This window comes from Schistocerca nitens, chromosome 6 (genome assembly GCF_023898315.1).
Source record: "Schistocerca nitens isolate TAMUIC-IGC-003100 chromosome 6, iqSchNite1.1, whole genome shotgun sequence".
Lineage (NCBI taxonomy): Eukaryota > Metazoa > Arthropoda > Insecta > Orthoptera > Acrididae > Schistocerca > Schistocerca nitens.
In genome coordinates this window covers 287,880,959-287,907,649 of record NC_064619.1, presented here as the reverse complement: position 1 = coordinate 287,907,649, position 26,691 = coordinate 287,880,959, and the positions used below count along the sequence as shown (strand labels likewise).

The 26,691-nt window shown below is 39.7% G+C and overlaps 1 protein-coding gene across 2 annotated transcripts in view; it reads right to left on the bottom strand.

Moving 5' to 3' along the window:
• LOC126262780 (transmembrane protein 209) overlaps positions 1–26,691 on the bottom strand; it is a 161,602-nt gene that overhangs the window by 82,886 nt on the left and 52,025 nt on the right. For both annotated transcript variants that reach the window (XM_049959596.1, XM_049959597.1), the window contains exons 5-7: positions 12,700–12,891; positions 10,689–10,811; positions 938–1,080 (exon numbers count right to left, since the gene is read on the bottom strand). In XM_049959596.1, the coding sequence (XP_049815553.1) occupies positions 938–1,080; positions 10,689–10,811; positions 12,700–12,891 (458 nt within the window). The remainder of the gene's footprint in view (positions 1–937; positions 1,081–10,688; positions 10,812–12,699; positions 12,892–26,691) is intronic.

Here is a 26,691-nt window from a genome sequence, read left to right as displayed (position 1 = left end):
GAGGGGGAGAGGGCAGAGAGGGGGGAGAGGGCAGAGAGGGGGGAGAGGGCAGAGAGGGGGGAGAGGGCAGAGAGGGGGGAGAGGGCAGAGAGGGGGGAGAGGGCAGAGAGGGGGGAGAGGGCAGAGAGGGGGGAGAGGGCAGAGAGGGGGGAGAGGGCAGAGAGGGGGGAGAGGGCAGAGAGGGGGGAGAGGGCAGAGAGGGGGGAGAGGGCAGAGAGGGGGGAGAGGGCAGAGAGGGGGGAGAGGGCAGAGAGGGGGGAGAGGGCAGAGAGGGGGGAGAGGGCAGAGAGGGGGGAGAGGGCAGAGGGGGGAGAGGGCAGAGGGGGGAGAGGGCAGAGGGGGGGAGGGCAGAGGGGGGAGAGGGCAGAGGGGGGGAGAGGGGTGGGGGAGAAGGGGATTATAATAATCAATAAGTTTACACTTTGGTTAAGCATTTCTCAATAACACAACTTAAGTGGTGGTGGTGGTGGCGGTGGTGGTGGTGGTGGTGGTGGTGGTGGTGGTGGTTGTGGTGGTGGTGGTGGAGGTAGGCCAGATATACTGCTACGAAAGACAATAACTGATACACCATAGCAATAGACCACCACTGATCACATTTTCACAAAAATAGCTTGGAAAGTTTAAATGCAGCACAGAATCACAATATTTCACTTTCAGGGATGGGACCACCAGTGTCATAACATCTGGTAGCTGTTGAAAATCAGTTACCTACTGTCAAGAGAGAGGTGTATTTAACAGCTAGCAAGTTTTAACTCTTATGTAGCACTAATATTTTCAAATATTTTATGAAACATATTCTGGAACAGAAAGGAAATGAACTGCAAGATAAGAAGAATACAACACTGATGGACATCCTTAAATAAATGTGACAAAAATAAATGTTGAAACAGATGCAGTAAAATATAAATTAAGTGAACATATTTTCTGTGTAGTTTACCATACGAAGGTTGGCAGTCCACTGGGTAAGAACTTTGACATCAACACCAAGGCGGCGCCACACTTCCAGATTTTTATTCTGAAGTGATGATGGTGATCCTGGCTCCTCAGTTTGATGACTACTGGGGCTGGTTGAGACCTGCACTGCATAGTAATTTCATAATTACATAGTGGTTTTGTACATAATTCAATACAAATGTCAATATAACACTGGCTACAGCAATCTATCCTCTAACACAAGCTGTTCCATCTTGTGTGCTCACTGGCAGGTAGTAAGGTACCCACGTGAAAAAAGGGCTGGGGTGGGCAAGAAGGTGATGCATGGGCAGCCTATGCGACAATGTTGCACCAACCAAGCACAAGCAGGCAGCAGTGGCCAAGTGGTACAATCTGTGCAACAGGGCTGTCTGGCAGACAGCCTATATGGCCACGGGAGGATGAGTTGAAATGCGACAGAGTGCACCCGTGCCCTATGGGTCTGCAATGGAATAACCTGCTCTAATAGGTGTTTAACACAGTCAAGAGCAGCACATTTACAAGCTCCTCCAGTTGACAGTTGAATGAAAATTCCTCAACAACAAGGTCAGTCACTCTAAACAACTATTAATGGTTGAGAGTGTTCGAAGAAGGGCAGCTTGTTTTGTATTTTCGAGAAATAGTGGAGAGATTGTCATGGAAATGATACAAGATTTAGGGTGGGCATAATTAAAACAAAAGTGTTTCTCGATGAGGCAGGCCCTTCTCATGAAATTTCAATCACCGACTTCCTCCTCCAAACGTGAAAATACAGGGTGATTCAAAAAGAATACCACAACTTTAAAAATGTGTATTTAATGAAAGAAACATAATATAACCTTCTGTTATACATCATTACAAAGAGTATTTAAAAAGGTTTTTTTTTCACTCAAAAACAAGTTCAGAGATGTTCAATATGGCCCCCTCCAGACACACGAGCAATATCAACCCGATACTCCAACTCGTTCCACACTCTCAGGCGTAACAGTTTGGATAGCTGCTGTTATTTCTCGTTTCAAATCATCAATGGTGGCTGGGAGAGGTGGCCGAAACACCATATCCTTAACATACCCCCATAAGAAAAAATCGCAGGGGGTAAGATCAGGGCTTCTTGGAGGCCAGTGATGAAGTGCTCTGTCACGGGCTGCCTGGCGGCCGATCCATCGCCTCGGGTAGTTCGTAGGACTCTCCATACAGTTGATTGTGGAATTTGCAGCTCTCTGCTAGCTCTGCAAGTCGATTTTCCTGGGCTGCAAACAAATGCTTGCTGGATGCGTGCTACATTTTCATCACTCGTTCTCGGCCGTCCAGAACTTTTCCCTTTGCACAAACACCCATTCTCTGTAAACTGTTTATACCAACGTTTAATACACCACCTATCAGGAGGTTTAACACCATACTTCGTTCGAAATGCACACTGAACAACTGTCGTCGATTCACTTCTGCCGTACTCAATAACACAAAAAGCTTTCTGTTGAGCGGTCGCCATCTTAGCATCAACTGACGCTGACGCCTAGTCAACAGCGCCTCAAGCGAACAAATGTACAACTAAATGAAACTTTATAGCTCCCTTAATTCGCCGACAGATAGTGCTTAGCTCTGCTTTTTGTCGTTGCAGAGTTTTAAATTCCTAAAGTTGTGGTATTCTTTTTGAATCACCCTGTATTTTGTCATCAATCTACATAGAGAGAAATGATCACCACAAGAAAATATGCAAAATCAGAGCTCACTTGGAAAGAAATAGGTGTTCGATTTTTCAGCATGCTGTCCAAGGAATAACAGAATTACTGTGAAGGTTGTTTCATGAATCCTCTGCCAGGCACTTAAGTGTGATTTGCGAAGTAGCCAGGCAGATGTAATAAGTAAAACAGGGTGTATACGTGGACACGGACAAAAAATTCCCGGATTTTTCCCAGATGTCCCAGTGAAAAATACATACTTTCCCAGGTGAAAATACACTTTTTTCATGTTAAGTGACATGAATACTTTCTCTCGGAACCATAAAGCTTATCAACCGTTTGAACGGTTAAAGGCTTTATACGCCAGCGTAGAACTTCCCGGCACTTCAGAAAACGAACATCCCCCCCTCCATAAAAAGAAGGAACACGCATTTTGGAAACATCTTTGATGTGCAGCAGCATGTACACTGCATATTTTGGTATTACAAAAGTATATATTTGAATTCCACAAACAAAGCATGTTACTTTTTGAAGCATTGAAATGGAGATTCGATGCACTTTAGTAAGCCAGTCACAGCTGATGACACATGATCTCGCCAGCAGAAATTCAGAGCAGAAACATGTGATGTAGTCTGCCAGTAGCAACCAACATCGCTGTTCAGTAGCGCGAACACACAAATAGGAAATGTTAATGGTTTAAATTAATATACATAGTGTAGCTACAAGAAAAGCTAAGCTTTCACACATAATACTGGTATTTTTTGCATGTGTAAAACTTTAATATACACCACACAAATGTGTCAGTAAGAGTTTAAATAATACATTAACGTCTGGGCTCAAAATTCTTCTGAGTTGTTGGCCCTCAGTGTTTAAGCTTTAAACGAGAATCAAACGTTCTGTGATTTAAGAAATTCAAAGCACATTCACGCATGTAACGTAATTCACGTTGCGTAAAATGAAATTTACTTTGAAAGTAACGCTTTTCAACAACCATTTGCAATACTTTCCCGCAACCTGTTAGAATTCCTTTCAGCAGTTGTCATCGAGCACCAGAAAACAGTGTTACTGCGGTCGCACAGCTAGTACCAGTACTGTTTTATCTCATGTTTGGCTATTATGGCAGAATGCCATATGTATCAGGAGGTAAAAACTGGTACTTGTAATTCAGCAAACAGTTCACACAAGCCAATACTGTGGAATAAAAGACTTCATTTCAAATAAATTGACTGCCTCTGCAGAAAAGATTAATAAAAACCAAATTTCTGTAGCAAATAAACAAAAGTAAGTTCTGTGTTCTGCAAGGCAATTAATGCTTGACTGGCAAAATCCTGAAAATAAAATAAAACCACGAAACTAAGACTAATTACATATTTTAGCTTCCATAAATATGTGAATGTATCTTAATTCAAGTGCTAGCTCTCAGCCCCAGAAATTCATTTTGTTTTCATCTGATGTGAGAGTTATAAACAAAGAAGAAACAACGAAATCACTAAATCTAAACAAGGGTCACATGGAGACTACTCCCCTCTCCACTGCAACTTACTACTGCTCTGCACATGTGCAAATCTGGCAACTTGGGCTTGCCAAAAGCATTTTTTCCGGCTAGTGTCTGGCTGCTTGTTGCTACTGCCGATACAGGTAACAGCCGTACTTCAAGCAGCCATATGTGGGAGCAGGTACTGCGCATGTGTGACTCTACTGCACATGTGCACAAGCCCACTGGCAACTGCTCAAACCAACATAACGTAAACCATTGTGACGTCATGGTCATCAGAAGCAGTTTGTTGTTTTGAAGTATTGCAGAGTCTTCATCCCACAGCCTTTAACACATTTTGGTGTTAGCAGATACTTGTGTATGCATTGTGTTATGTTGTTGGAAACAGTGTATTTCCTTTGCAACTTGAGTTTATTTTGGTTTTCTTTCCCTAGTTTATGTTTCATTGAGTAGCGGGCTAAAGTAATTATTATTTTTTTTTTTTAGTATCTGTTCTCACCAGTCAAAATTTAAAAAATTTAACTGAAAACTAGAACAATGAAAAATACACAGAATTCTAAAAAATTCCCGTGTTTTTCCCGGTTTTCTTCCGGATGAAAAAATTCCCAGGTTTTTCGCAGATCTCCCGGTTGACCCAGGTTGTATACACCCTGATACAGTTCATATCCCAACAAATATTTTGAGTCATCTGTCTTTTGACTGGTTTGATGCGGCCTGCCACGAATTCCTCTCCTGTGCCAACCTCTTCATCTCCGTACTTGCAATATACATTCTCAATTATTTGCAAGCTGTATTCCAATATCTGTCTTCCTCTGCAGTTATTACCCTGTACAGCTGCCTCTAGTGCTGAGGAAGTTATTCCCTGATGTCTTAACAGATTTGCTATCATCCTGTCTCTTCTTCTTGCCAGGGTTTTCCCACATATTTCTTTCCTCTGATTCTGCATATAACATCCTCATTCCTTAGCTTATCAGTCCACCTAATTTTCAACATTCACCTGTCGCACCACATCTGAAATGCTTCAATTTTCTTGTTCCAGTTTTCCCACATGCCGTATTTCACTACCATACAATGTTGTGCACCAAACAGACATTCTCAGAAATTTCTTCCTCAAATTATGGCCGTGTTTAATATAGCAGACTTCTGTTGGTCAGGAATCCCCTTTTAGCCACTGCTACTCTGCTTTTATGTTGTCCTTGATCTTTCTGTCATTAGTTATTTTGCTGCCTAGGTAGTAGAAGTTCTTAACTTTACCTACTTCATGACCATCAATCCTGATGTTAAATTTCTCGCTGTTCTCTTTTCTGCTACTTCTCATTACTTTCATCTTTCTTCAATTTACTCTCAACCCATATTCTGTACTCATTATACTGTTCATTTCATTCAGCAAATCATATATTTCTTCTTCACTTTCACTGAGGGTAGCAATGTCATCAGTGAATAGTGTCACTGATATCCTTTCACCTCGAATGTTAATTCCACTCCTGAATCTTTCCTTTATTTCCATCATTGCTTCTTTTATATATAATTGAACAGTAGGAGCAAAAGATTACAACCCTGTCTTTCACCATTTTTAATCCAACTACATCTGTCTTACACCCTTTTTAATTCAAGCACCCCGTTCTTGGTCTTCTTCTCTTATTATTCCCTCTGGGCTCTTGTACATGTGTACATTACCCATCTCTGCCTGTAGTTTTCCACTATTTCCCCAGAATTTTAAACATCTTGCACCATTTGACATTATCCAATGCTTTTTTTGAGGCCAAAAAATCATATAAGCATGACTATTTTTCTCTAATCTTACTTCCATTATCAAACACAACATCGGAACTGTCTCTCTGGTGCCCTTACGTTTCCTAAGGCCAACCTGATCTGTATGTAAAACATCATCAATTTTCTTTTCCTTTCTTTTATAAATTATTCTTGTCAGAAACTTGGATGGATAAGCTGTTGAGCTGACTGTGATGGGGGAAAAAAAAACAAAAAAAAAAATATATCTCGCACTTGTCAGCTCTTGCAGTCTTCGGAATTACGTGGATGATATTTCTCCGAAAGTCAGATGGTATATCGCGAGTCATACATTCTCCACACCAATGTGTATAGTCATTTGTTACCATATCCCCCATAGATTTAGGTGTCAGGAAGTCGTTTCTGAAAGTATTTGTATGGAGTGTAGCCATGTATGGAAGTGAGACATGGACGATAACTAGTTTGGACAAGAAGAGAATAGAAGCTTTTGAAATGTGGTGCTACAGAAGAATGCTGAAGATAAGGTGGGTAGATCACGTAACTAATGAGGAGGTATTGAATAGGGTTGGGGAGAAGAGAAGTTTGTGGCACAACTTGACTAGAAGAAGGGATCGGTTGGTAGGACATGTTTTGAGGCATCAAGGGATCACAAATTTAGCATTGGAGGGCAGCGTGGAGGGTAAAAATCGTAGAGGGAGACCAAGAGATGAATACACTAAGCAGATTCAGAAGGATGTAGGTTGCAGTAGGTACTGGGAGATGAAGAAGCTTGCACAGGATAGAGTAGCATGGAGAGCTGCATCAAACCAGTCTCAGGACTGAAGACCACAACAACAACATCCCCCAACAATTTTAGAAATTCTGATGGAATGTTGACTATCTCTTCTGCCCCATTTGATATTCTGCCTTATTTGATATTAAAGTCTTCCAAAGCTCTTTTAAATTCTGATTCTCTTCTAAATTGACTCCTGTTCCTCCTCCTATCACATCAGACAAAATCTGCCCCCCCCCCCCCCCCCCCATAGTGGCCTTCGATGTACTCTTTCCACTTATCCACTCTCCTCTCTGCATTTAGCAGTGGATTTACTGTTGCACTCTTAATGTTACCACCCTCGCTTTTAATTTCACCGAAGGTTTTTTTTACCTTCCTATATGCTGAGTCAGTCCTTCCAACAAACATTTCTTTTTGGATTGCTTCACATTTTTCATGCAGCCACTTCATCTTAGCTTCCCTGCACTACCTATTTATTTATTTATTTCCTCAGTGACGTGTATGTCTGTATTCCTGAATTTCCCTGAACAATTTTTGTATTTCCTTCTTTCATCGATCAACTGAAGTATTTCTTCTGTTACCCATGGTTTCTTTGCAGTTACCTTCTTTGTAACTACACTTTTCTTCCAACTTTGATTGACCTTTTTAGAGATGTCCAATTCTCTTCCACTGCACTGCCTACTGAGCTATTCCTTACTGCAGTATTTATAGCCTTAGAGAACTTCAAGCGTATCTCTTCATTCCTTAGTACTTCCACATCCCACTTCTTTGCATTTCGTTCTTCGTGACTGAATTCTTAAACTTCAGCCTACTCTTCATCACTATTACACTGTGATCTGAGTCAAACTTCAGCCTACTCTTCATCACTATTACACTGTGATCTGAGTCTATATCTTCTCCAGGATACAACTTATCATCCAATATATGACTTTGGAATCTCTGACCATGATGTAATCCAACTGAAATCCTTCTGTGTCTCCCAGCCTTTCACAGTACATCATGTCATCCTCCTCTCGTGATTCTTGAACAGAGTATTTGCTGTTACTAGCTGAAATTTATTACAGAGCTCAATTAGTCTTTCTCCTCTCATTCCTAGTACCAAGCCAGTATTCTCCCTTTCTTCTACCCTTTCCTTACAACTGTATTCCAGTCCCCCAAGAACTGTTAAATTTTCAGCTCCCTTTGCATACTGCATGACCTGTTCAATATCATCGTATACTTAGTCTTTTCATCTTTAGCTTGCGATGTCTGCATGTAAACCTGAATTATTATTGTCAGTGCTGGTCTACTGTTGATTTGGATGAGAACAATCTGATCACTGAACTGCTCACAGTAACACACTCTCAATCCTACCTTCCTATTCATAATGAACTGTACCCTCATTAACCAATGTGCGTTGCTGTTGCTATTACTCTCTACTCATCTAACCAAAAATCCTTGTCTTCTTTGAGTTTCACTTCACTAACCCCCACTATATCTAGATTCCTTCAATCCCTTGCACATCCCTTTTCAGATTTTGTAGCTTCCCCATCACATTCTAGTTTCTGACATTCCATGCCCCCACTCATAGAATGTTATCCTTTCCTTGGTTATTCAATCTTTTTCTCATGGTCACCTACCCCTTAGCAGTTCCTTCCCAGAGGTCTCAATGGGGGCCTATTCCAGAATCTTTTGCCAATGGAGAGATCACGATGACATTTTTTTAATAACACGCCACATTCCTGCAATTCTGATGTTACTATTATTAGTCTGCCAACTCCTTTACATACAACAGACACTTCATTGTGAATAGCAGAGTAATCACGTAGATGTAGGGAACATGAACAGCAAGTGTCTCCATTCATTTCTCCGGGGCAACCTGAAGTTCTGTCTATACATGTTGATCAATCCCCATCTAAGATAACATGGTGTGCCCTCCTTACCAAGAAAAAGGCAATCCAGTCACAAATTTATACATCCAGATATTTGTATAAGTTTACCGATTCCAGTTGCGACTGTTATTGTTTGCAAAGTACACAATTTTACATTTGAAGCAGGTTGCAAGTATCTGTACCACTTCGAAATTTTATTACACTCTCACAACATTTTTGCAGCTTTTTTCAGAGAGTACTCCATTACAGATAACTCACTTGCAAAAATTCTGAGGTTACCGTATTTACTCGAATCTAAGCCGCACTTTTTTTCCAGTTTTTGTAATCCAAAAAATCGCCTGCGGCTTAGAATCGAGTGCAAAGTAAGCGGAAGTTCTGAAAAATGTTGGTAGGTGCCGCCACAACTAACTTCTGCTGTCGTATATATGTAGCACTACACAGGCCTGCTTTGTAGTCACAAACATAAATACTGGCGCCAAAACCACTGCGTCAGTAAATAAATAAAAAGGTGGAAGACGAGCTTTTTTCTCCACCTCGAGTTTCGATCACTGCATTTTCATACTTTATCCAACGAAGTAAATACAAATTCCGTATTGTTCATCTTTGAATGTAGCAGCATTTCTATGTACTACAAAAATCTGACTGGCAAGACTGTTTGTGATGTTTGTCAATATGGCCAAATCTACGTTCTGAATTTTTTCCTACCTGTGAGAAGAGATGGTTGCTAATAGGAACTTTTATGAATTGTGAATCACATGCAGTATTCTTTCCACCATAAGAATAATACGAATATAAACATTTTGCCATGTATTCTTTCGTGTTTGCTGCTATCTCATTTAAATCCTGTCTGGCTAATAAACTACGAAACTAGAATGACGCAACAGCAAACGCGGAAGAATATACATATCATGTAATGTTTATATTTGTATTATTCTTATGCCTAATAGTGATACAGTCAGAAATGAAGCACGGCAATTGAGTAGATTTTAAAGCTAAGATGACTAATTTCTGTGCAGAATGTAATGTACTAAAGAGGCGTCTGCAAAGATTTTCAAACGGAGAAAAATTTTCGCTCAACTCTCGTTCAGAACATCATCTATCACACACAGTCTATTATTTGGTTCTTGTTGATCATTATCAAAGAAAGCAGCAGTGTAAGTAACAACAAATAGCAGTCTCTTGCCATTGTTTCGCTAGTGAGACAATTCCTCTCTCTCTCTCTCTCTCTCTCTCTCTCTCTCTCTCTCAAGCAGCGGTAGCATGCACAAAAGCACGCCATGCCACGAGCGGCGACAGGCCCTAAACACTCATCATCAGAATGTGACAAACAATGCATGACACAGTACAGTAATTCATTTTCAGCTTAGAGTGACATAAACACGTATAACAAAGAGAACGGCACTTATCAGATCAAAGAAAAATAAGCAATCAATTCAAACCAGATGAAGCACGTGAAAAAGGAAGGGTATCCGTATAAAAACGGATGGAGCGCCTGACTCATAGCAATGGCTACCTGGTAAAGCTTAACTGCTAAGCTTCCGACTCGAACCAAACTCCTATAGCTGTATCGTCATTCATTCGACCTAAATTGTGTCTCATATTACAATGAACCAACTTTGTTTCGATTTGGGTGGGACCTAAAACTTTTCTCTCCCCTTGAATTTCGAGTCTCAAATTTCAGGTGTGGCTTAGATTCTGGAAAAATTTTTTTACTTGATTTCGAGTCTCATTTTGCATGTGCGGCTTAGATTCGAGTGCGGCTTAGATTCGAGTAAATATTGTTAGTCAGCAAAATCTTTTACATACAACATGAACAGCAAGGGTCCCAAAACATTTCTCTGGAACATGCCTGAAGTTATATCTACATCTGGTGATCAATCTCCATCTAAGATAACATGCTGTGCCCGCCCTATCAACAAAATGTCAATCCTGTCACAAATTTTGCATGATAAGCCTCATGACTGTGTTTTTGATAATAAGTGCAAATGCATAAAATGCTTTTTGGAAATCAAGAAATACGCCAGAGTCTGAAGATTGTAGCAAAGTAAAAAACATTCTATAAACAATGTTTAAATTATGATGAAACTTCTGACTTTTTTTTTATTTTAAGGATCCTGTTCTCATTTTTTTTTTTGTCCACCTCAATAGCAAATACTGTAAATCTACCGTACCTGGACTAGGAGTTGCCAACTGGTATACATAACGCCCTGAAACTGGTGACAATTCTGACTTGCGCATACTAGGGCTCTTCCAATATGAGCTCAGAAAGTTTGTTGGTTGTTCCATTGTTTCACCTGTAATTACAAAACAAAACAAAATAAAATAAAATGTCTCAGCTGTAACCACAACTACAAAAATAAGAATAAATTATGTTCTCAAAATCAGAGCCCCTACCACTCTTATTTTTTATGCTGTGTCAAAAAGGATTACAATATTATGTACACCACAGCAATACTTATACGCTTGGTGTAACAACTTGAGAAAAACTGTAAAATTTCAATGTGAGAGAATTGTAGACGATTAAATTTAGAAGACAAAATTCCTGAAATAAAATAAAAGATAAAGCAGTCATCAGCTCAAGGTCTTTCCGAGGTCATGTCCAGAATGTGCAAGGTGTGCCTTCAATGCAGCTAAGTTTGCAATCGACACACTGAACAGGACATCTTTCAGATAGCCCCACAGCCAGAAGTCACACGGATTAATATCAGGTGATTGGGACAGCCAGGCTGTAGGGAAATGGCGACTGATAATTCTAGCATTTCTGAAATGGCGCTTCAGCAGCTGCTTAACTGGATTTGCAATGTGCGGAGGTGTGCCATCTTAAATAAAAATAATCCCATCCACACTGCTGGAGAGCTGGAATGCCTTGGGTGCGCAAAAGACACTCATAATGCTTACCAATGACAGTACATGTAACAGGACTGGAAGCACCTGTCTCTTCGAAAAAATATGGCCCTATGGTGCGACAGAACCACACTACATAGTGACCTTTTCAGGATGAAGTGGTACTGAATGATTTGCGTGTGGATTTTCTGTTGCCCATATTCAACAGTTCTGTGTATTGACGTATCCTGTCAGATGGAGGTGGGCTTCATCTGTCCACAAAATCTCACATGGGTAATCATTGTCCACTTCCATGAGAGCAAGAAATTCGAAAGCAAAGGTCTCTCTTGCTGGCAGGTCAACAGAAGGCAGGTCAACAGAAAGCAACTTGTTCACATGGGTAATTTTGAATGGATAGCAAAGAAGGATGTTTCATAGGATTTTACGCACTGCACTCTTTGGTACGTCCAATGTTCGGGCAATTTTCTGTGCACTACACGTTTGCACACCACCACTCCTCTCCTCCTGCAATGATATGGCCACTGCTTCCACTGATGCTGAATCAGTTCATTTCCTCCCTCTACCAGGTTGCACACCAAAAAAACTAGTCTTTTTGAATTTCCAAATCATTTTCTCCAGACCCATGGCACTCATTGGACCAATGCCTTTTTTCAAACCCTTGTGTTCAGAACTTCTGCAGAGCAACGTATACATAGTCACCATTTTCATAATACAGCTTTACAAGCAGAGCACGATCCTGCATTGAGACAGTCCTGGCGAACATCGCAGACATGAAAGGAGGAAAACATGAGTACCTGGTGTGTATACCAACTTCAATGGGTCATGTGCATGACAGGTGTTTTCATTTACATATTCTATACAGCACCATATATTGATCAATTTTTTTTGTTCTGCCATACATTTTCCCCCTTCTCTGACAATATTCCGTTGCAATTTGATGTCATTCTGACTAGTCGTGTTATTTCTACTGCATTTTACAAGCTTAACTTTAATTATAATCATCCGGTAGTTGGTCATGGTGACTAGGAAGGAGGTTGTTGGTTTGGGATCTGTCGGGCGTTAGGAAAGGTAGTGTTCAATAGCGGTATGGCCACGGGCAACAGGGATGTTAGTGTAAAGTCAAGTGGCATCAATAGCGACGAGCAGGGAACCGTGTGATAAAGGGATAGGAACTGTGGAAAGTCGGTGGAGGAAATAGTTTGTATCTTTTATATAGGAGGCTGGGTTCCGGGTAATAGGTTGAAGGTGTTGGTCTACGAGAGCAGACATTCTCTCAGTGGGGGCACAGTGAGACATCTGTAAACCCAAAATGTATATGTACAAAAGACACTGTCTTACCAACTGCAGCACACTTTTCCTTCACTTCATAATCCTTTAAATACTGCTGCAGAGAACGTTCGTTCTCGATAAAATCTACTGGTGATGAAGTGTAAAAAGAGACTTTGTCTGGAGAAACAGGGCTGGTCTCTGTGGCAGGAGGCGAACCAGGTGAAAAGTTCCACGATGTTGACGGAGTAGAAATATTAGATCCTGAAAGTGAATTATTTTTGTAATGTAACAAATACAAACACAAAATAAATATGTTTTTCTTGGAGCTCGTTACAAGTACAAAACAAACAAATTTTAAATTTTATTTCCCAGTAACCAAATAAATAAGCAGTTTTGAGGAGAGACTTGTCAAAGTTGCAAAGCCAAGCAGGCAGTGGATGATACAGGGTCACATACTGTAGCAGGTTTCTGAAAATTAAATATCAGTATGATTCTTACTGTTCTCTAAAACTCATTATTCGTACATGTTCATAATAAACAGGAACTCCTAATTCTAGGACAATGCCAGTCTTGCTTCAGAATCTTAGTTTATAGCTTTTTGGCAGTTTATCTGTGATCTTGTTCATCCAGTTATTAATCTGGTGCAGTATTATAATTAAATTGCATGAATAATGGCTTGGTTCTCTATCAACTACTTTATTCACTGGTCCAAATTACATAATACAGAAAGATTGTCCATGCACAGCTTATGTAAATAGATGTCCTTGCAAGAAACAAGCAAAGTTACTCATTTTAAGCGTAACAAACACGACACAGACACTGACTGTTCTCAGTAGTGTGGAGCATACATAAAATTTTCTACATGCCTAAGAACAAACAGAAACATAGACAATATAATAGAAATAAAACATCCTTGGGTGGCTGGCACAAAACTAATTTTTGACAGTGCAAATTTGTAAGTATAAGCATTACAACACACATGCACCAGGGTCATTCCACGTCAGAACATGCAATAATTCAAGGATTTATAGCCCTCTATCTCAGATTTTCAGAAAACTTTGCACATTTGCTTATACTTGTAACATAGGAATTTCTGCAAAATCTTTTTGGTCTCAGACTACAACTTTATTTTATACTGAATTTTAAATGTAGTGATATTCTGATAACTGGGATCTGCAAGAATGGCAACGCAAAATGTACTTATCTACATAAATGCCAATAACTCAGGTGTTTAAGAAGCTTTTGATTTGGAGTTCTTTTCAAAAGTTAAGTAAGGCATGTAGCTAACAGATATCCTGTTATTGAAGCAATAAAGTTACAGAAAAATTTTAAAAAATATTAATGTATGTCAATTTTTGATTTCAGAAAAATTGCAATGATGTGGAGAAATGCTAATATCACATTTCTAAAACTTGCTGGGAACCTGATTTTGTTCTTAAATAATTCCCTAGGTTGTAAGCTTCCTAATAAAATAAACTGACACACACAACTGAAATCAAAATACTTCTTTCCTGTTACGGAAAAGGGTCATTTTAATCCACTCACTGCCTCAGATGCAAGGTACCAAATTAGCATTTTTATGTGCAACTCATTCAAGGCAGGAAAGTTAACTTTAAGCGTGAAAATTTATTTCCTTTCATTTGACTAATTCAGTAATTTTTTAAGGATTATAATATGTATGATTTGTGTGTTCAGCCAATCACCTGCTCACAGTGACAAAAAAGTATTCATGGACAGCAGTAGCTTTCTTGAAACCTTTATAGGCATGAAAACAATGCAACAATTGCTAAAATTCATTACTGAGAATAAATGGCATGGAACAATTAGTCTATTTGGCCTCAGTTGCTCTTTGTATTTTTGCGAAGACAGGCCATATCTGTTTGTGGTGTGGCTGTATGATTCCACTTGTATAAAGTATGTTGTAAGTGAATTAGTGTTCAGTTAATCGCAACAAAACATGTGAACTCATGCACTTTTGGAAAATTACTAAAAACGCCATGTCATTGATGACATATAAACTCTACAAAAAATAGAAGAGCTGAGTGGAGACCAACGAGATTTGATATTGCTGTGATCCAATATAAGCTTACCACAAAGTTCAAGACAGTGCTACTATATGAGGACATCACAGATAACAATTAAACAATTTTTTCAGCCTTCAGTTGCAAGGTAATTTTATTCGTTTACCTAGGTTTCGATTCCAGTAATGGAATCTTCTTCAGAACCTATAAATTAAACCACATACAGACATATGTTACTACTACAATGCATTATCAGTCTAATGTTGAATATTAAAGAAATTGGGATACTTACAAAAATTAAATTATTTTGTGAGCCAGACTCTGGCCATGTCACAGATTAAAAATTAACATTAACGACGCATAATCATAAGCTTATGTCAGTCAAAATTAACACCATTGAGGCGAACGTGGACGCTACGCCGGCCAGAAATAAGGACCACACGTAAGCGGCTCGAAAACTAGGCGTTGTGAGCCGTTACGCGGCGAGGCTGGCCGCGGCCAAGCGCATGCGCAAGCGCAGGGGCGAGAGACAACTGTCTCAAAATTACTTAGAGCAACTATACATATAAACAAAATGTGACTGAAAGCCGTCCTAAATTGGACAAACCTATCTATTAGTATAGCAACATTAAACAATTTTTTTATATATAACGTAGTACAAAGATACACATGTACAATTGCATTATAATAAAGGGACGAAGCAGATGGGGAAAACAGCATCGGTCATTCGAGGCGGACTGTTGGTCAACTCCACTGGAGTAAAGGTTGGAATCCTTCGAAATAACTTCTATTTTTTAATTGCAGCTGATCATTAAGTAAGTTGTCTCTATCAATACTAAGATGTTTAAAAATTTGCAATTCTTCGAGGGTGTCTAGCCTACATCCCTTTACTTCATTATGCAAAAGCTCTGCGTCTTTTAGAGGCTTGGGAGCATGCGCCTTTTGGACCAGATGTTCAGCAAATGTAGATCCTCGAGTTCCATCACCGCTTTTTGTCGGCAGATGCTCTTTAAACCTAACAGACAGGGCCCTTCCTGTCTGGCCAATGTAATAAGAAGGGCATTCAGCACACGTGATTTTATACACACCTGACAGCGATGATTTATCATTACCTTTAACCAGGGAATGAATTAAGTTCTTTTTGAGGTTGTTGGTGGTAGAGTATGAAACTTTGCACCCTAGGTTTTTTAATAACCTACCTACCTTATAGGAGATGTTACCTATAAAGGGAACTGATATGTATTTCGTTGCCTGGTGTTGATTGTGAGTATCTGAACTGGAAAGAGTGGTAGTCTTCTTTCGTGTTTTTTTATTGAACAACTGTCTCACTATACTGGGATTATATCCATTATTCTGAGCGATGTTTTCGAGGACTTTTAATTCGTTCTGTAAGTTGACTGGCGAAAGTGGAATGGAAAGAGCTCGATGGATACTCGAGTGAAAAAAGGCCATTTTTTGGGCCTGAGGATGGGTGGAATCAGCTGGGATGATGATGTCGGAATAGGTTGCTTTCCGAAAAATTTTAAAATCTATTTTGTTGCCAATAATGGATAGAGTCAGATCGAGATAGTCTAAGGTCCTATCAGCTGTCTGATTTTCTTGCGTGAATCTGATTTTTTCATGTAGGTTATTGAAAGTGGTAAATAACAGTTCTAGCTCTTCATGGGAACCTTCAAACACAAATAGCAGGTCATCTACATATCTCGCATAGAATATTATATTATTTGCCATATCTGGATAATTCCGAAAAAACATCTGCTCCATTGAGTTTATAAAAATATCTGACATGATACCAGCTAACGGGCTGCCCATAGCTAGACCACAGGGTTGCGAATATATTTTATTATTGAAAGAGAAATAATTGTACTTGAGGGTGGTGCGTAACAGAACCATTAGTTCATCGATCTCAGGGGCCGATAATTTTTTATGGTATCGCAAATTGGATTCTATAATGTCCATCGTCTGTTCAACGGGTACATTAGTGTATAAATTTTTAATATCAAATGATACGAGTTTTGTGATGTCAGAACAGGCTAAAGTTTTAAGTTTGTTGGCCACGTCTACCGAATTTTTGACGGAGAAATTTTTTTCAAACACAAAATACTCTTTCAATTTACGGTGTAGGAACCAAGCTAGTTTGTGGTATGCACTTTTGGTGCTGTCAACGATCGGACGGATAGGTTGGGAAATTTTATGAACCTTAAACTGGCTTCTCAAAATAGGCGGTTTCGGATTCATGTTTATAAGGCATTTTTTATAAAACTCGCCGATTAACTTTTTTGTACTGCTAAGAGCCGACCTTATCTCTTTTTGGATCATGGGTGTGGGGTCCACCTCGATTGGCACGATGCCATTTTCCTCAAAAAACATTTCAGTTTTACGGATGTATTCGCTTTTGTGGGCGATAATTAGGGAATTGCCTTTGTCGGCCTTAGTTATTAGTGCTTCATTATTTCTAAGCTTAAGATTAATGCTCTTCAACGTTTGATGTACAGCAGAAACAGGATTTTGAATAGAGTAATCTTTTTGGACTATTTTACAGGCGTTATAAGCTATTCTTGTTTGCACATTTTTTGCTATTTTAGAACAATCAAGCCCAACTTTGAGGTCGACAATTAAATTTTCTACACTTTGAGAAGTACATTTAGGTTGTACATTAAACTTGAAACCTTTACATAAAAGCTCGTTCTCAGCTTTGGAGAAACAAATATTAGTCTTATTCACTACGCGTTCGTAAAATTGGGTTTGGGTGGCCGCCCCTTTACATGTGTTATGAACGCCAGAAACATCACCACATTTTAATAATTTGGCTAGCTTTCTTTCATGTCTAACACTAATTTCGGTTTTACGGTTTGCTAACCATAAACTAATTTGCATCCAAAAAGAATCAATTTGAAAATTATAGGTAGTCTTAAAAATTTTTGAAAGTTCAAGATACAGTTCATAAGCTTCTTCATTCAGGTTGTCTTTCTTGGAGTACAATTCAGCACTTCTTTCATTTAAAATCTGGTGTACGAGTTTCCTTTTAAGACCAGGGGACTTATTACAAACTTTGTTATTAATATAGCCTTTTACAAAATCAGGTACTACATTTGACAGCTTGCATTGCTTAATGAAAGATATTGCCATACCTGTTTTCAGTATTTTATACACTATGTCCATATATCTGTTAGCTGCTTTACTTGCCTCGGCAGGTACAAATTTACAAATCTTTAACATATTGCAGCGTGTCAGCAACTGTGAAATGTACAACAATTAAACAATTTTTTCAGCCTTCAGTTGCAAGGTAATTTTATTCGTTTACCTAGGTTTCGATTCCAGTAATGGAATCTTCTTCAGAACCTATAAATTAAACCACATACAGACATATGTTACTACTACAATGCATTATCAGTCTAATGTTGAATATTAAAGAAATTGGGATACTTACAAAAATTAAATTATTTTGTGAGCCAGACTCTGGCCATGTCACAGATTAAAAATTAACATTAACGACGCATAATCATAAGCTTATGTCAGTCAAAATTTTGACTGACATAAGCTTATGATTATGCGTCGTTAATGTTAATTTTTAATCTGTGACATGGCCAGAGTCTGGCTCACAAAATAATTTAATTTTTGTAAGTATCCCAATTTCTTTAATATTCAACATTAGACTGATAATGCATTGTAGTAGTAACATATGTCTGTATGTGGTTTAATTTATAGGTTCTGAAGAAGATTCCATTACTGGAATCGAAACCTAGGTAAACGAATAAAATTACCTTGCAACTGAAGGCTGAAAAAATTGTTTAATTGTTGTACATTTCACAGTTGCTGACACGCTGCAATATGTTAAAGATTTGTAAATTTGTACCTGCCGAGGCAAGTAAAGCAGCTAACAGATATATGGACATAGTGTATAAAATACTGAAAACAGGTATGGCAATATCTTTCATTAAGCAATGCAAGCTGTCAAATGTAGTACCTGATTTTGTAAAAGGCTATATTAATAACAAAGTTTGTAATAAGTCCCCTGGTCTTAAAGGAAACTCGTACACCAGATTTTAAATGAAAGAAGTGCTGAATTGTACTCCAAGAAAGACAACCTGAATGAAGAAGCTTATGAACTGTATCTTGAACTTTCAAAAATTTTTAAGACTACCTATAATTTTCAAATTGATTCTTTTTGGATGCAAATTAGTTTATGGTTAGCAAACCGTAAAACCGAAATTAGTGTTAGACATGAAAGAAAGCTAGCCAAATTATTAAAATGTGGTGATGTTTCTGGCGTTCATAACACATGTAAAGGGGCGGCCACCCAAACCCAATTTTACGAACGCGTAGTGAATAAGACTAATATTTGTTTCTCCAAAGCTGAGAACGAGCTTTTATGTAAAGGTTTCAAGTTTAATGTACAACCTAAATGTACTTCTCAAAGTGTAGAAAATTTAATTGTCGACCTCAAAGTTGGGCTTGATTGTTCTAAAATAGCAAAAAATGTGCAAACAAGAATAGCTTATAACGCCTGTAAAATAGTCCAAAAAGATTACTCTATTCAAAATCCTGTTTCTGCTGTACATCAAACGTTGAAGAGCATTAATCTTAAGCTTAGAAATAATGAAGCACTAATAACTAAGGCCGACAAAGGCAATTCCCTAATTATCGCCCACAAAAGCGAATACATCCGTAAAACTGAAATGTTTTTTGAGGAAAATGGCATCGTGCCAATCGAGGTGGACCCCACACCCATGATCCAAAAAGAGATAAGGTCGGCTCTTAGCAGTACAAAAAAGTTAATCGGCGAGTTTTATAAAAAATGCCTTATAAACATGAATCCGAAACCGCCTATTTTGAGAAGCCAGTTTAAGGTTCATAAAATTTCCCAACCTATCCGTCCGATCGTTGACAGCACCAAAAGTGCATACCACAAACTAGCTTGGTTCCTACACCGTAAATTGAAAGAGTATTTTGTGTTTGAAAAAAATTTCTCCGTCAAAAATTCGGTAGACGTGGCCAACAAACTTAAAACTTTAGCCTGTTCTGACATCACAAAACTCGTATCATTTGATATTAAAAATTTATACACTAATGTACCCGTTGAACAGACGATGGACATTATAGAATCCAATTTGCGATACCATAAAAAATTATCGGCCCCTGAGATCGATGAACTAATGGTTCTGTTACGCACCACCCTCAAGTACAATTATTTCTCTTTCAATAATAAAATATATTCGCAACCCTGTGGTCTAGCTATGGGCAGCCCGTTAGCTGGTATCATGTCAGATATTTTTATAAACTCAATGGAGCAGATGTTTTTTCGGAATTATCCAGATATGGCAAATAATATAATATTCTATGCGAGATATGTAGATGACCTGCTATTTGTGTTTGAAGGTTCCCATGAAGAGCTAGAACTGTTATTTACCACTTTCAATAACCTACATGAAAAAATCAGATTCACGCAAGAAAATCAGACAGCTGATAGGACCTTAGACTATCTCGATCTGACTCTATCCATTATTGGCAACAAAATAGATTTTAAAATTTTTCGGAAAGCAACCTATTCCGACATCATCATCCCAGCTGATTCCACCCATCCTCAGGCCCAAAAAATGGCCTTTTTTCACTCGAGTATCCATCGAGCTCTTTCCATTCCACTTTCGCCAGTCAACTTACAGAACGAATTAAAAGTCCTCGAAAACATCGCTCAGAATAATGGATATAATCCCAGTATAGTGAGACAGTTGTTCAATAAAAAAACACGAAAGAAGACTACCACTCTTTCCAGTTCAGATACTCACAATCAACACCAGGCAACGAAATACATATCAGTTCCCTTTATAGGTAACATCTCCTATAAGGTAGGTAGGTTATTAAAAAACCTAGGGTGCAAAGTTTCATACTCTACCACCAACAACCTCAAAAAGAACTTAATTCATTCCCTGGTTAAAGGTAATGATAAATCATCGCTGTCAGGTGTGTATAAAATCACGTGTGCTGAATGCCCTTCTTATTACATTGGCCAGACAGGAAGGGCCCTGTCTGTTAGGTTTAAAGAGCATCTGCCGACAAAAAGCGGTGATGGAACTCGAGGATCTACATTTGCTGAACATCTGGTCCAAAAGGCGCATGCTCCCAAGCCTCTAAAAGACGCAGAGCTTTTGCATAATGAAGTAAAGGGATGTAGGCTAGACACCCTCGAAGAATTGCAAATTTTTAAACATCTTAGTATTGATAGAGACAACTTACTTAATGATCAGCTGCAATTAAAAAATAGAAGTTATTTCGAAGGATTCCAACCTTTACTCCAGTGGAGTTGACCAACAGTCCGCCTCGAATGACCGATGCTGTTTTCCCCATCTGCTTCGTCCCTTTATTATAATGCAATTGTACATGTGTATCTTTGTACTACGTTATATATAAAAAAATTGTTTAATGTTGCTATACTAATAGATAGGTTTGTCCAATTTAGGACGGCTTTCAGTCACATTTTGTTTATATGTATAGTTGCTCTAAGTAATTTTGAGACAGTTGTCTCTCGCCCCTGCGCTTGCGCATGCGCTTGGCCGCGGCCAGCCTCGCCGCGTAACGGCTCACAACGCCTAGTTTTCGAGCCGCTTACGTGTGGTCCTTATTTCTGGCCGGCGTAGCGTCCACGTTCGCCTCAATGGTGTTAATTTTGACTGACATAAGCTTATGATTATGCGTCGTTAATGTTAATTTTTAATCTGTGACATGGCCAGAGTCTGGCTCACAAAATAATTTAATTTTTGTAAGTATCCCAATTTCTTTAATATTCAACATTAGACTGATAATGCATTGTAGTAGTAACATATGTCTGTATGTGGTTTAATTTATAGGTTCTGAAGAAGATTCCATTACTGGAATCGAAACCTAGGTAAACGAATAAAATTATCTTGCAACTGAAGGCTGAAAAAATTGTTTAATTGTTGTACATTTCACAGTTGCTGACACGCTGCAATATGTTAAAGATTTGTACATCACAGATACTATCACTTAAATGTTTTTGAAAGTCATCAAAGAACTTGTGATCATTTCAAAAAACAAAGACAAATAGTTAAAAGATCTTTGAGGTCAGTTTGCTTGTCTTTGTCTAAAACATTAAGCGCTACATGAATCAATGTAAAACCAGGCCAAAAAGTGCCCGTAACATACTGAAAATTTGTGAACAGAAAACTGACCATCATTAGTCACTGTCCTCACCCATCCAGCCCCTTCCCTGTTCCCACTCCAGCACTTCACTGTCCGTCATCCCCACCATACTATCCCTCCCCCTGCCTGCCCCAGCCTCCTCCTTAAAACCCCCCACCAAGTTGCCACTCCCATCATGCACTGGTGCCACTGCTCACACTATAACTAAAGCCGCTTCAGTCATTGTGATCGTTTCACAGATTTTGTTACTGATAACTTGACACCAGTGCCTACGAGCTTTAATTTGTACGCTAAAGCACTGAAGATGATCATTATGTGATCGAAAATCGATTTTGCTGTCAATAAATCATCAAAATTATGCCCAACACTGACCTTCCTTCTCATTTTACTTATATGGTCATTGTGCATGCAGCACTCTATGGAGTCGCCAATCAATACTCTAAATAGTTCATAGCAGGTTGTCTGGAACCATACCGGTGTCTATCTTATTCCACAGGCGTCACCAGTACTGGGATGGTTTGTGGTCACCAATGTCTTCTTGTGTTAGAACCTGATGGAGACATTCTTCTTGTTAAGTTGATTTCCTTCTGATTAACTCTGCCTTCAGCCCGTTATACGAATACTTTCAGGTGGCACAGTAATTACATCCTGCACCTTGGTGGTGTCCAATTTATGGCCAACGCTAAGTTCAACGAACCAGCAAATATGCTCGAGTAGAAGCCAGCATCTACTTGCGTGAACAAGGTGGCTGGATAGTGAGGCCGGAAGGGCTGCAGTTGTACTGTGAGTCTTGACACAGTGAGCTTTGTCACTGCTGAGCTTTCTGTGATCTTGCAAATCGTTTGGAAGAAAAGCATTTCATCCTTGCACAACCTGTATCACACTGTTGCTTGGCCATCAATATGCCTTGTCTGCATCCAGTGCCAGTGCAGATAGGTCAGTCATCACATACTTGCACCAACTGGTGACTTCCCAGCCACTAAGACTCTTCACACAGTTCCACACAAAATTATGTGGAGCATTTGCCTCCTCCTAATAGTCAACTCTACCTGCTAACTATGATCGAGTGTTTCACGCGATGACCAGAATTAGCACCAGTGGACAATATCTCAATAGAAACTTCGGTGTATTCCTTCCTGCTTAACTAGGTGCCATAATTCAATTGTCAACTCCACATCATGACGGATTGCAAAAAACAGGTTGAGTTGGATCTATTTGCCAAGCTCATGGCATTCTCTGTAAAAGACACCAGAAAACGAGCCACCGCCTGGCCAGCAATGGGATGACTGAACATTGAGACTGGTCTCTCAAAGCAGCACTGATATGACAATACCAGGTGGATAGATGCTCTTCTGATGGTGGTGCAAAATGCCTATAAAACTGATCTGCAAGCCGCCTCAGCAGAATTAATACATGGAGAGACATTGCAACTAACAGGGGCATTTGTAGATATGACTACATTGCCTGATCTGGTCACATCTACCTTTGTTGGACGTCTGGGAGATTTTGTGTCGAGCTTCTGACCTCCACAACCATCCAGACTAAGAACAGTTTTCCCGTTTATCCACAGCAGTCAGACCACGTGTTCACATGTCAGGCTGTGTACCAATGACACCAAATCAGCTCATCAAAAGCCTCACACTGGGCCCCACAACGTCTTCAAGAGGGGAAACTGTACACTATAGTCTCGGAGACGAGTCTTTGGTATTGACAGCTCGGTAGCGTCTTTCCGTTGCCTAGCGACCGCAGGCAGGCAGCCAATGACGGCCTGACTTTGAGCGGGTAGCAAGGGCCACGTTGCCGCTCTGAAACCCGGTCGCCCACGCTTATGAAACTTACCAGTGCCTCGCGTGCAGGCGGTGCGGTCGTTCGTCTGAAGTTGAATTCGCAGTTTATTTCGTTTTTGTTGTTTTTAGTGTTTCTTTGTTTATGTTTCGTTGTAAACAATGTCTAGTGCGGCGGGTAGTACCAGCCCAACATAAGAAGTGAAACGGAGGAAGAAAAGTGTGCTACACACCCAGGCCCGTGAATTCGTGTGCTCTGTGAGGGATTACTTTGAGAAAGAAAAGGACAAAGGTGGGCCCTTAATTCCTGTTGTTCAGGTTGTGAAGAGAACTGCAGCAGCATTGAAAATAAGTAAGAACACTGTTGTAAAGATAGGGAAAGAACAGTATAGTGTAGAGTGTGACAAGAGTGGCACAACGAAGCTGCACACACCAGGAAACAAGCGACCAAGAAATAAGCAGGTGAGAGCTTTGGACGATTTTCAGAAATACGCTATTCGTCGTCATATATACAGCTATTTTAAGAGAAGGGAACATCCCACTCTATCTAAATTACTGGTGTCGCTTCAGAAAGACGATCTTTTTAAAGGGAGCAAATTTTCATTGCATACAGTGTTGAAAGACATAGGCTTCAGCTATTCACTGTTTAACGGACGCAAAATATTAATGGAAAGGACAGATGTAGTTGCATGGCGGTGCAAATTTCTGCGCAGGATCATGGGTGTGTAATTCCAAAGTATAGTGTGGTCAGATGAAACTTGGGTCAATGCCAGCCATTCTTTACGTAGAGGCTGGAATGATGGAACGCCCGAGGGGACAATGGCAGTGCCTGTTGGCAAAGGAGGGTGTATTATTGTCTTACATGCAGGAACATCGAAAGGTTTTGTGCCAAACTGCTTGAAAATGTTTCGGTCAAAAAAGACGGGAGATTACCATGAAGAAATGAACAGTGTAGTATTTCAAGAATGGTTCGAGACATCGCTTATGACGAATCTGACAAGTCCATCAGTGATTGTTATGGACAATGCGCCTTATCATTCCGTTGTTCACGATAAGGCACCAACCTTGGCAACAAAAAAAGATGATATCATTCAGTGGTTGAAACGGCGAAAAGTAGATTTCAGAGAAGATTTAAGGAAGGCGGAACTGCTCGAAATTGTGGCACAAAAGAAAACACAATTTCCAACATATGTAATTGACGAGATTGCTAAAAGGCACGGGCATGAAATCGTTTGGCTTCCTCCATACCACTGTCACTTCAATGCAATTGAAGGAGTGTGGGCGCAGATAAAAAATTACATTGCTGCAAACAATAAAAAATTCACGCTCTCTGAAGTGGAAACTCTCCTTCCAGCAGCTAACAATAAAGTGACAAGCGAGACGTGGGCTAAAATTGTAAACAGCACTGCAAGTGCCATCAGAGAGGCGGCCAAAACCGAAGGGGTTGTGGAAGAATGCATCGAAAATTTAATTATACATCTGGGAGAGAGCAGTGATATTTCGAGTAGTGCTGAGGACGACAATGTCAAATCAGATTCTGACAGTGATGTGAGTGGTGTTTTTCCATTACAGTAACTACAACGTATTCAGGAATGTAAGGAGGGAGTTTGCTATCGATCTACAACCAGATCATCATACTGTGAGTAGTTTCTTCAGATTATAACTCTTAATACACTGACCAATTATTCTGTAGCTTGTAGTAGAACAAATTAATAATGCTAATACTTAACAATGGAAACCAAAACTGCTAATGTTCAACAACTTGCGAAAATAGTTTTCATTTCAGTTGTGAAGTTTAACAAATAACTTTATTATGTTTCAGCATCTTAGATACTTGTACTAAATAGCTCTTATCAGTTTTCGAGTAATATATTTCAAGCATCAACTTTAAATAAATTCACGCGTACCAATATGACTTGTATTTTGTCTCGCTTTTATTTCTGCTGCTAGAGAATGCGTGTAGCAGACAGGGCGCCGCGTGCTGTGAGCCACGTTCGGCAACAGCGCCGTCTGCCCGCCGGAACTGTCAGTACCAATCACTCGTCTCACGGACTATAGACATTCCAGTCAATGGGAAACATGCTGTAGTCTCTATCGACAGAGTCAAACAGACATTTTTTAACGTGCGCTGCCCCCTGCTGAGATTTCACAGACACAGCCTCACCCAGCACCCTTTCCAGCAGCAACCACAACTGTCAGTTCAGGGTGGTGGGCATGTGTTGTGATGCATATGTTTACAAACTTCATGCTGTCAAAAACTGTTTTCATACCACTCATCAGGGGGGCTTTGTTTCTATTACACTGAAGTGCCGAAGAAACTGGTATAGGCAAGCATATTCAAATACAGAGCTATGTAAACAGACAGAATACGGCTCTGCTGTCAGCAATGCCTATATAAAACAAAGTTTCTGGTCCAGTTGTTAGATCAATTACTGCTGCTACAATGGCAGGTTATCAAGATTTAAGTGAGTTTGAATGTGGTGTTATTGGCACATAAGTGATGGGACACAGCATCTCTGAGGTAGCGACAAAGTGGGGATTTTCCCGTACAACTATTTCACGAGTGTACCATGATTATCACGAATCTGGTAGAACATCAAATTTCTGACATCGTTGTGGCCAGAAAAAGATTCTGCAAGAATGGGACCAATGATGACTGAAAAGAATCGTTCAACACAACAGAACTGCAACCCTTCCATAAACTGCTGCAGATTTCAGTACTGGGCCATCAGCAAGTGTCAGCGTGCGAATTATTCAATGAAACAACATTGATATGGGCTTTTGGAGCCTAAGGCCTACTCGTGTACCCTTGATGACTGCAGAACACAAAGCTTTAAGCCTCGCCTGGGCCTGTCAACACCGACATTGGACTGTTGATGACTGGAAACATTTCCTGGTCGGATGAGTCTCATTTCAAATTGTATTGAGCTGATGGACGTGTACAGGTATGGAGACAATCTCATGAATCCCCGGACCCTGCATGTTAACTAGGGGCTGTTCAAGCTGGCGGAGGCTTTGTAGTGGTATGGAACGTGTGCAACTAGAGTGATACGGAACCCCTGTTTAGATACGACACTGACAGATGACACATACTTAAG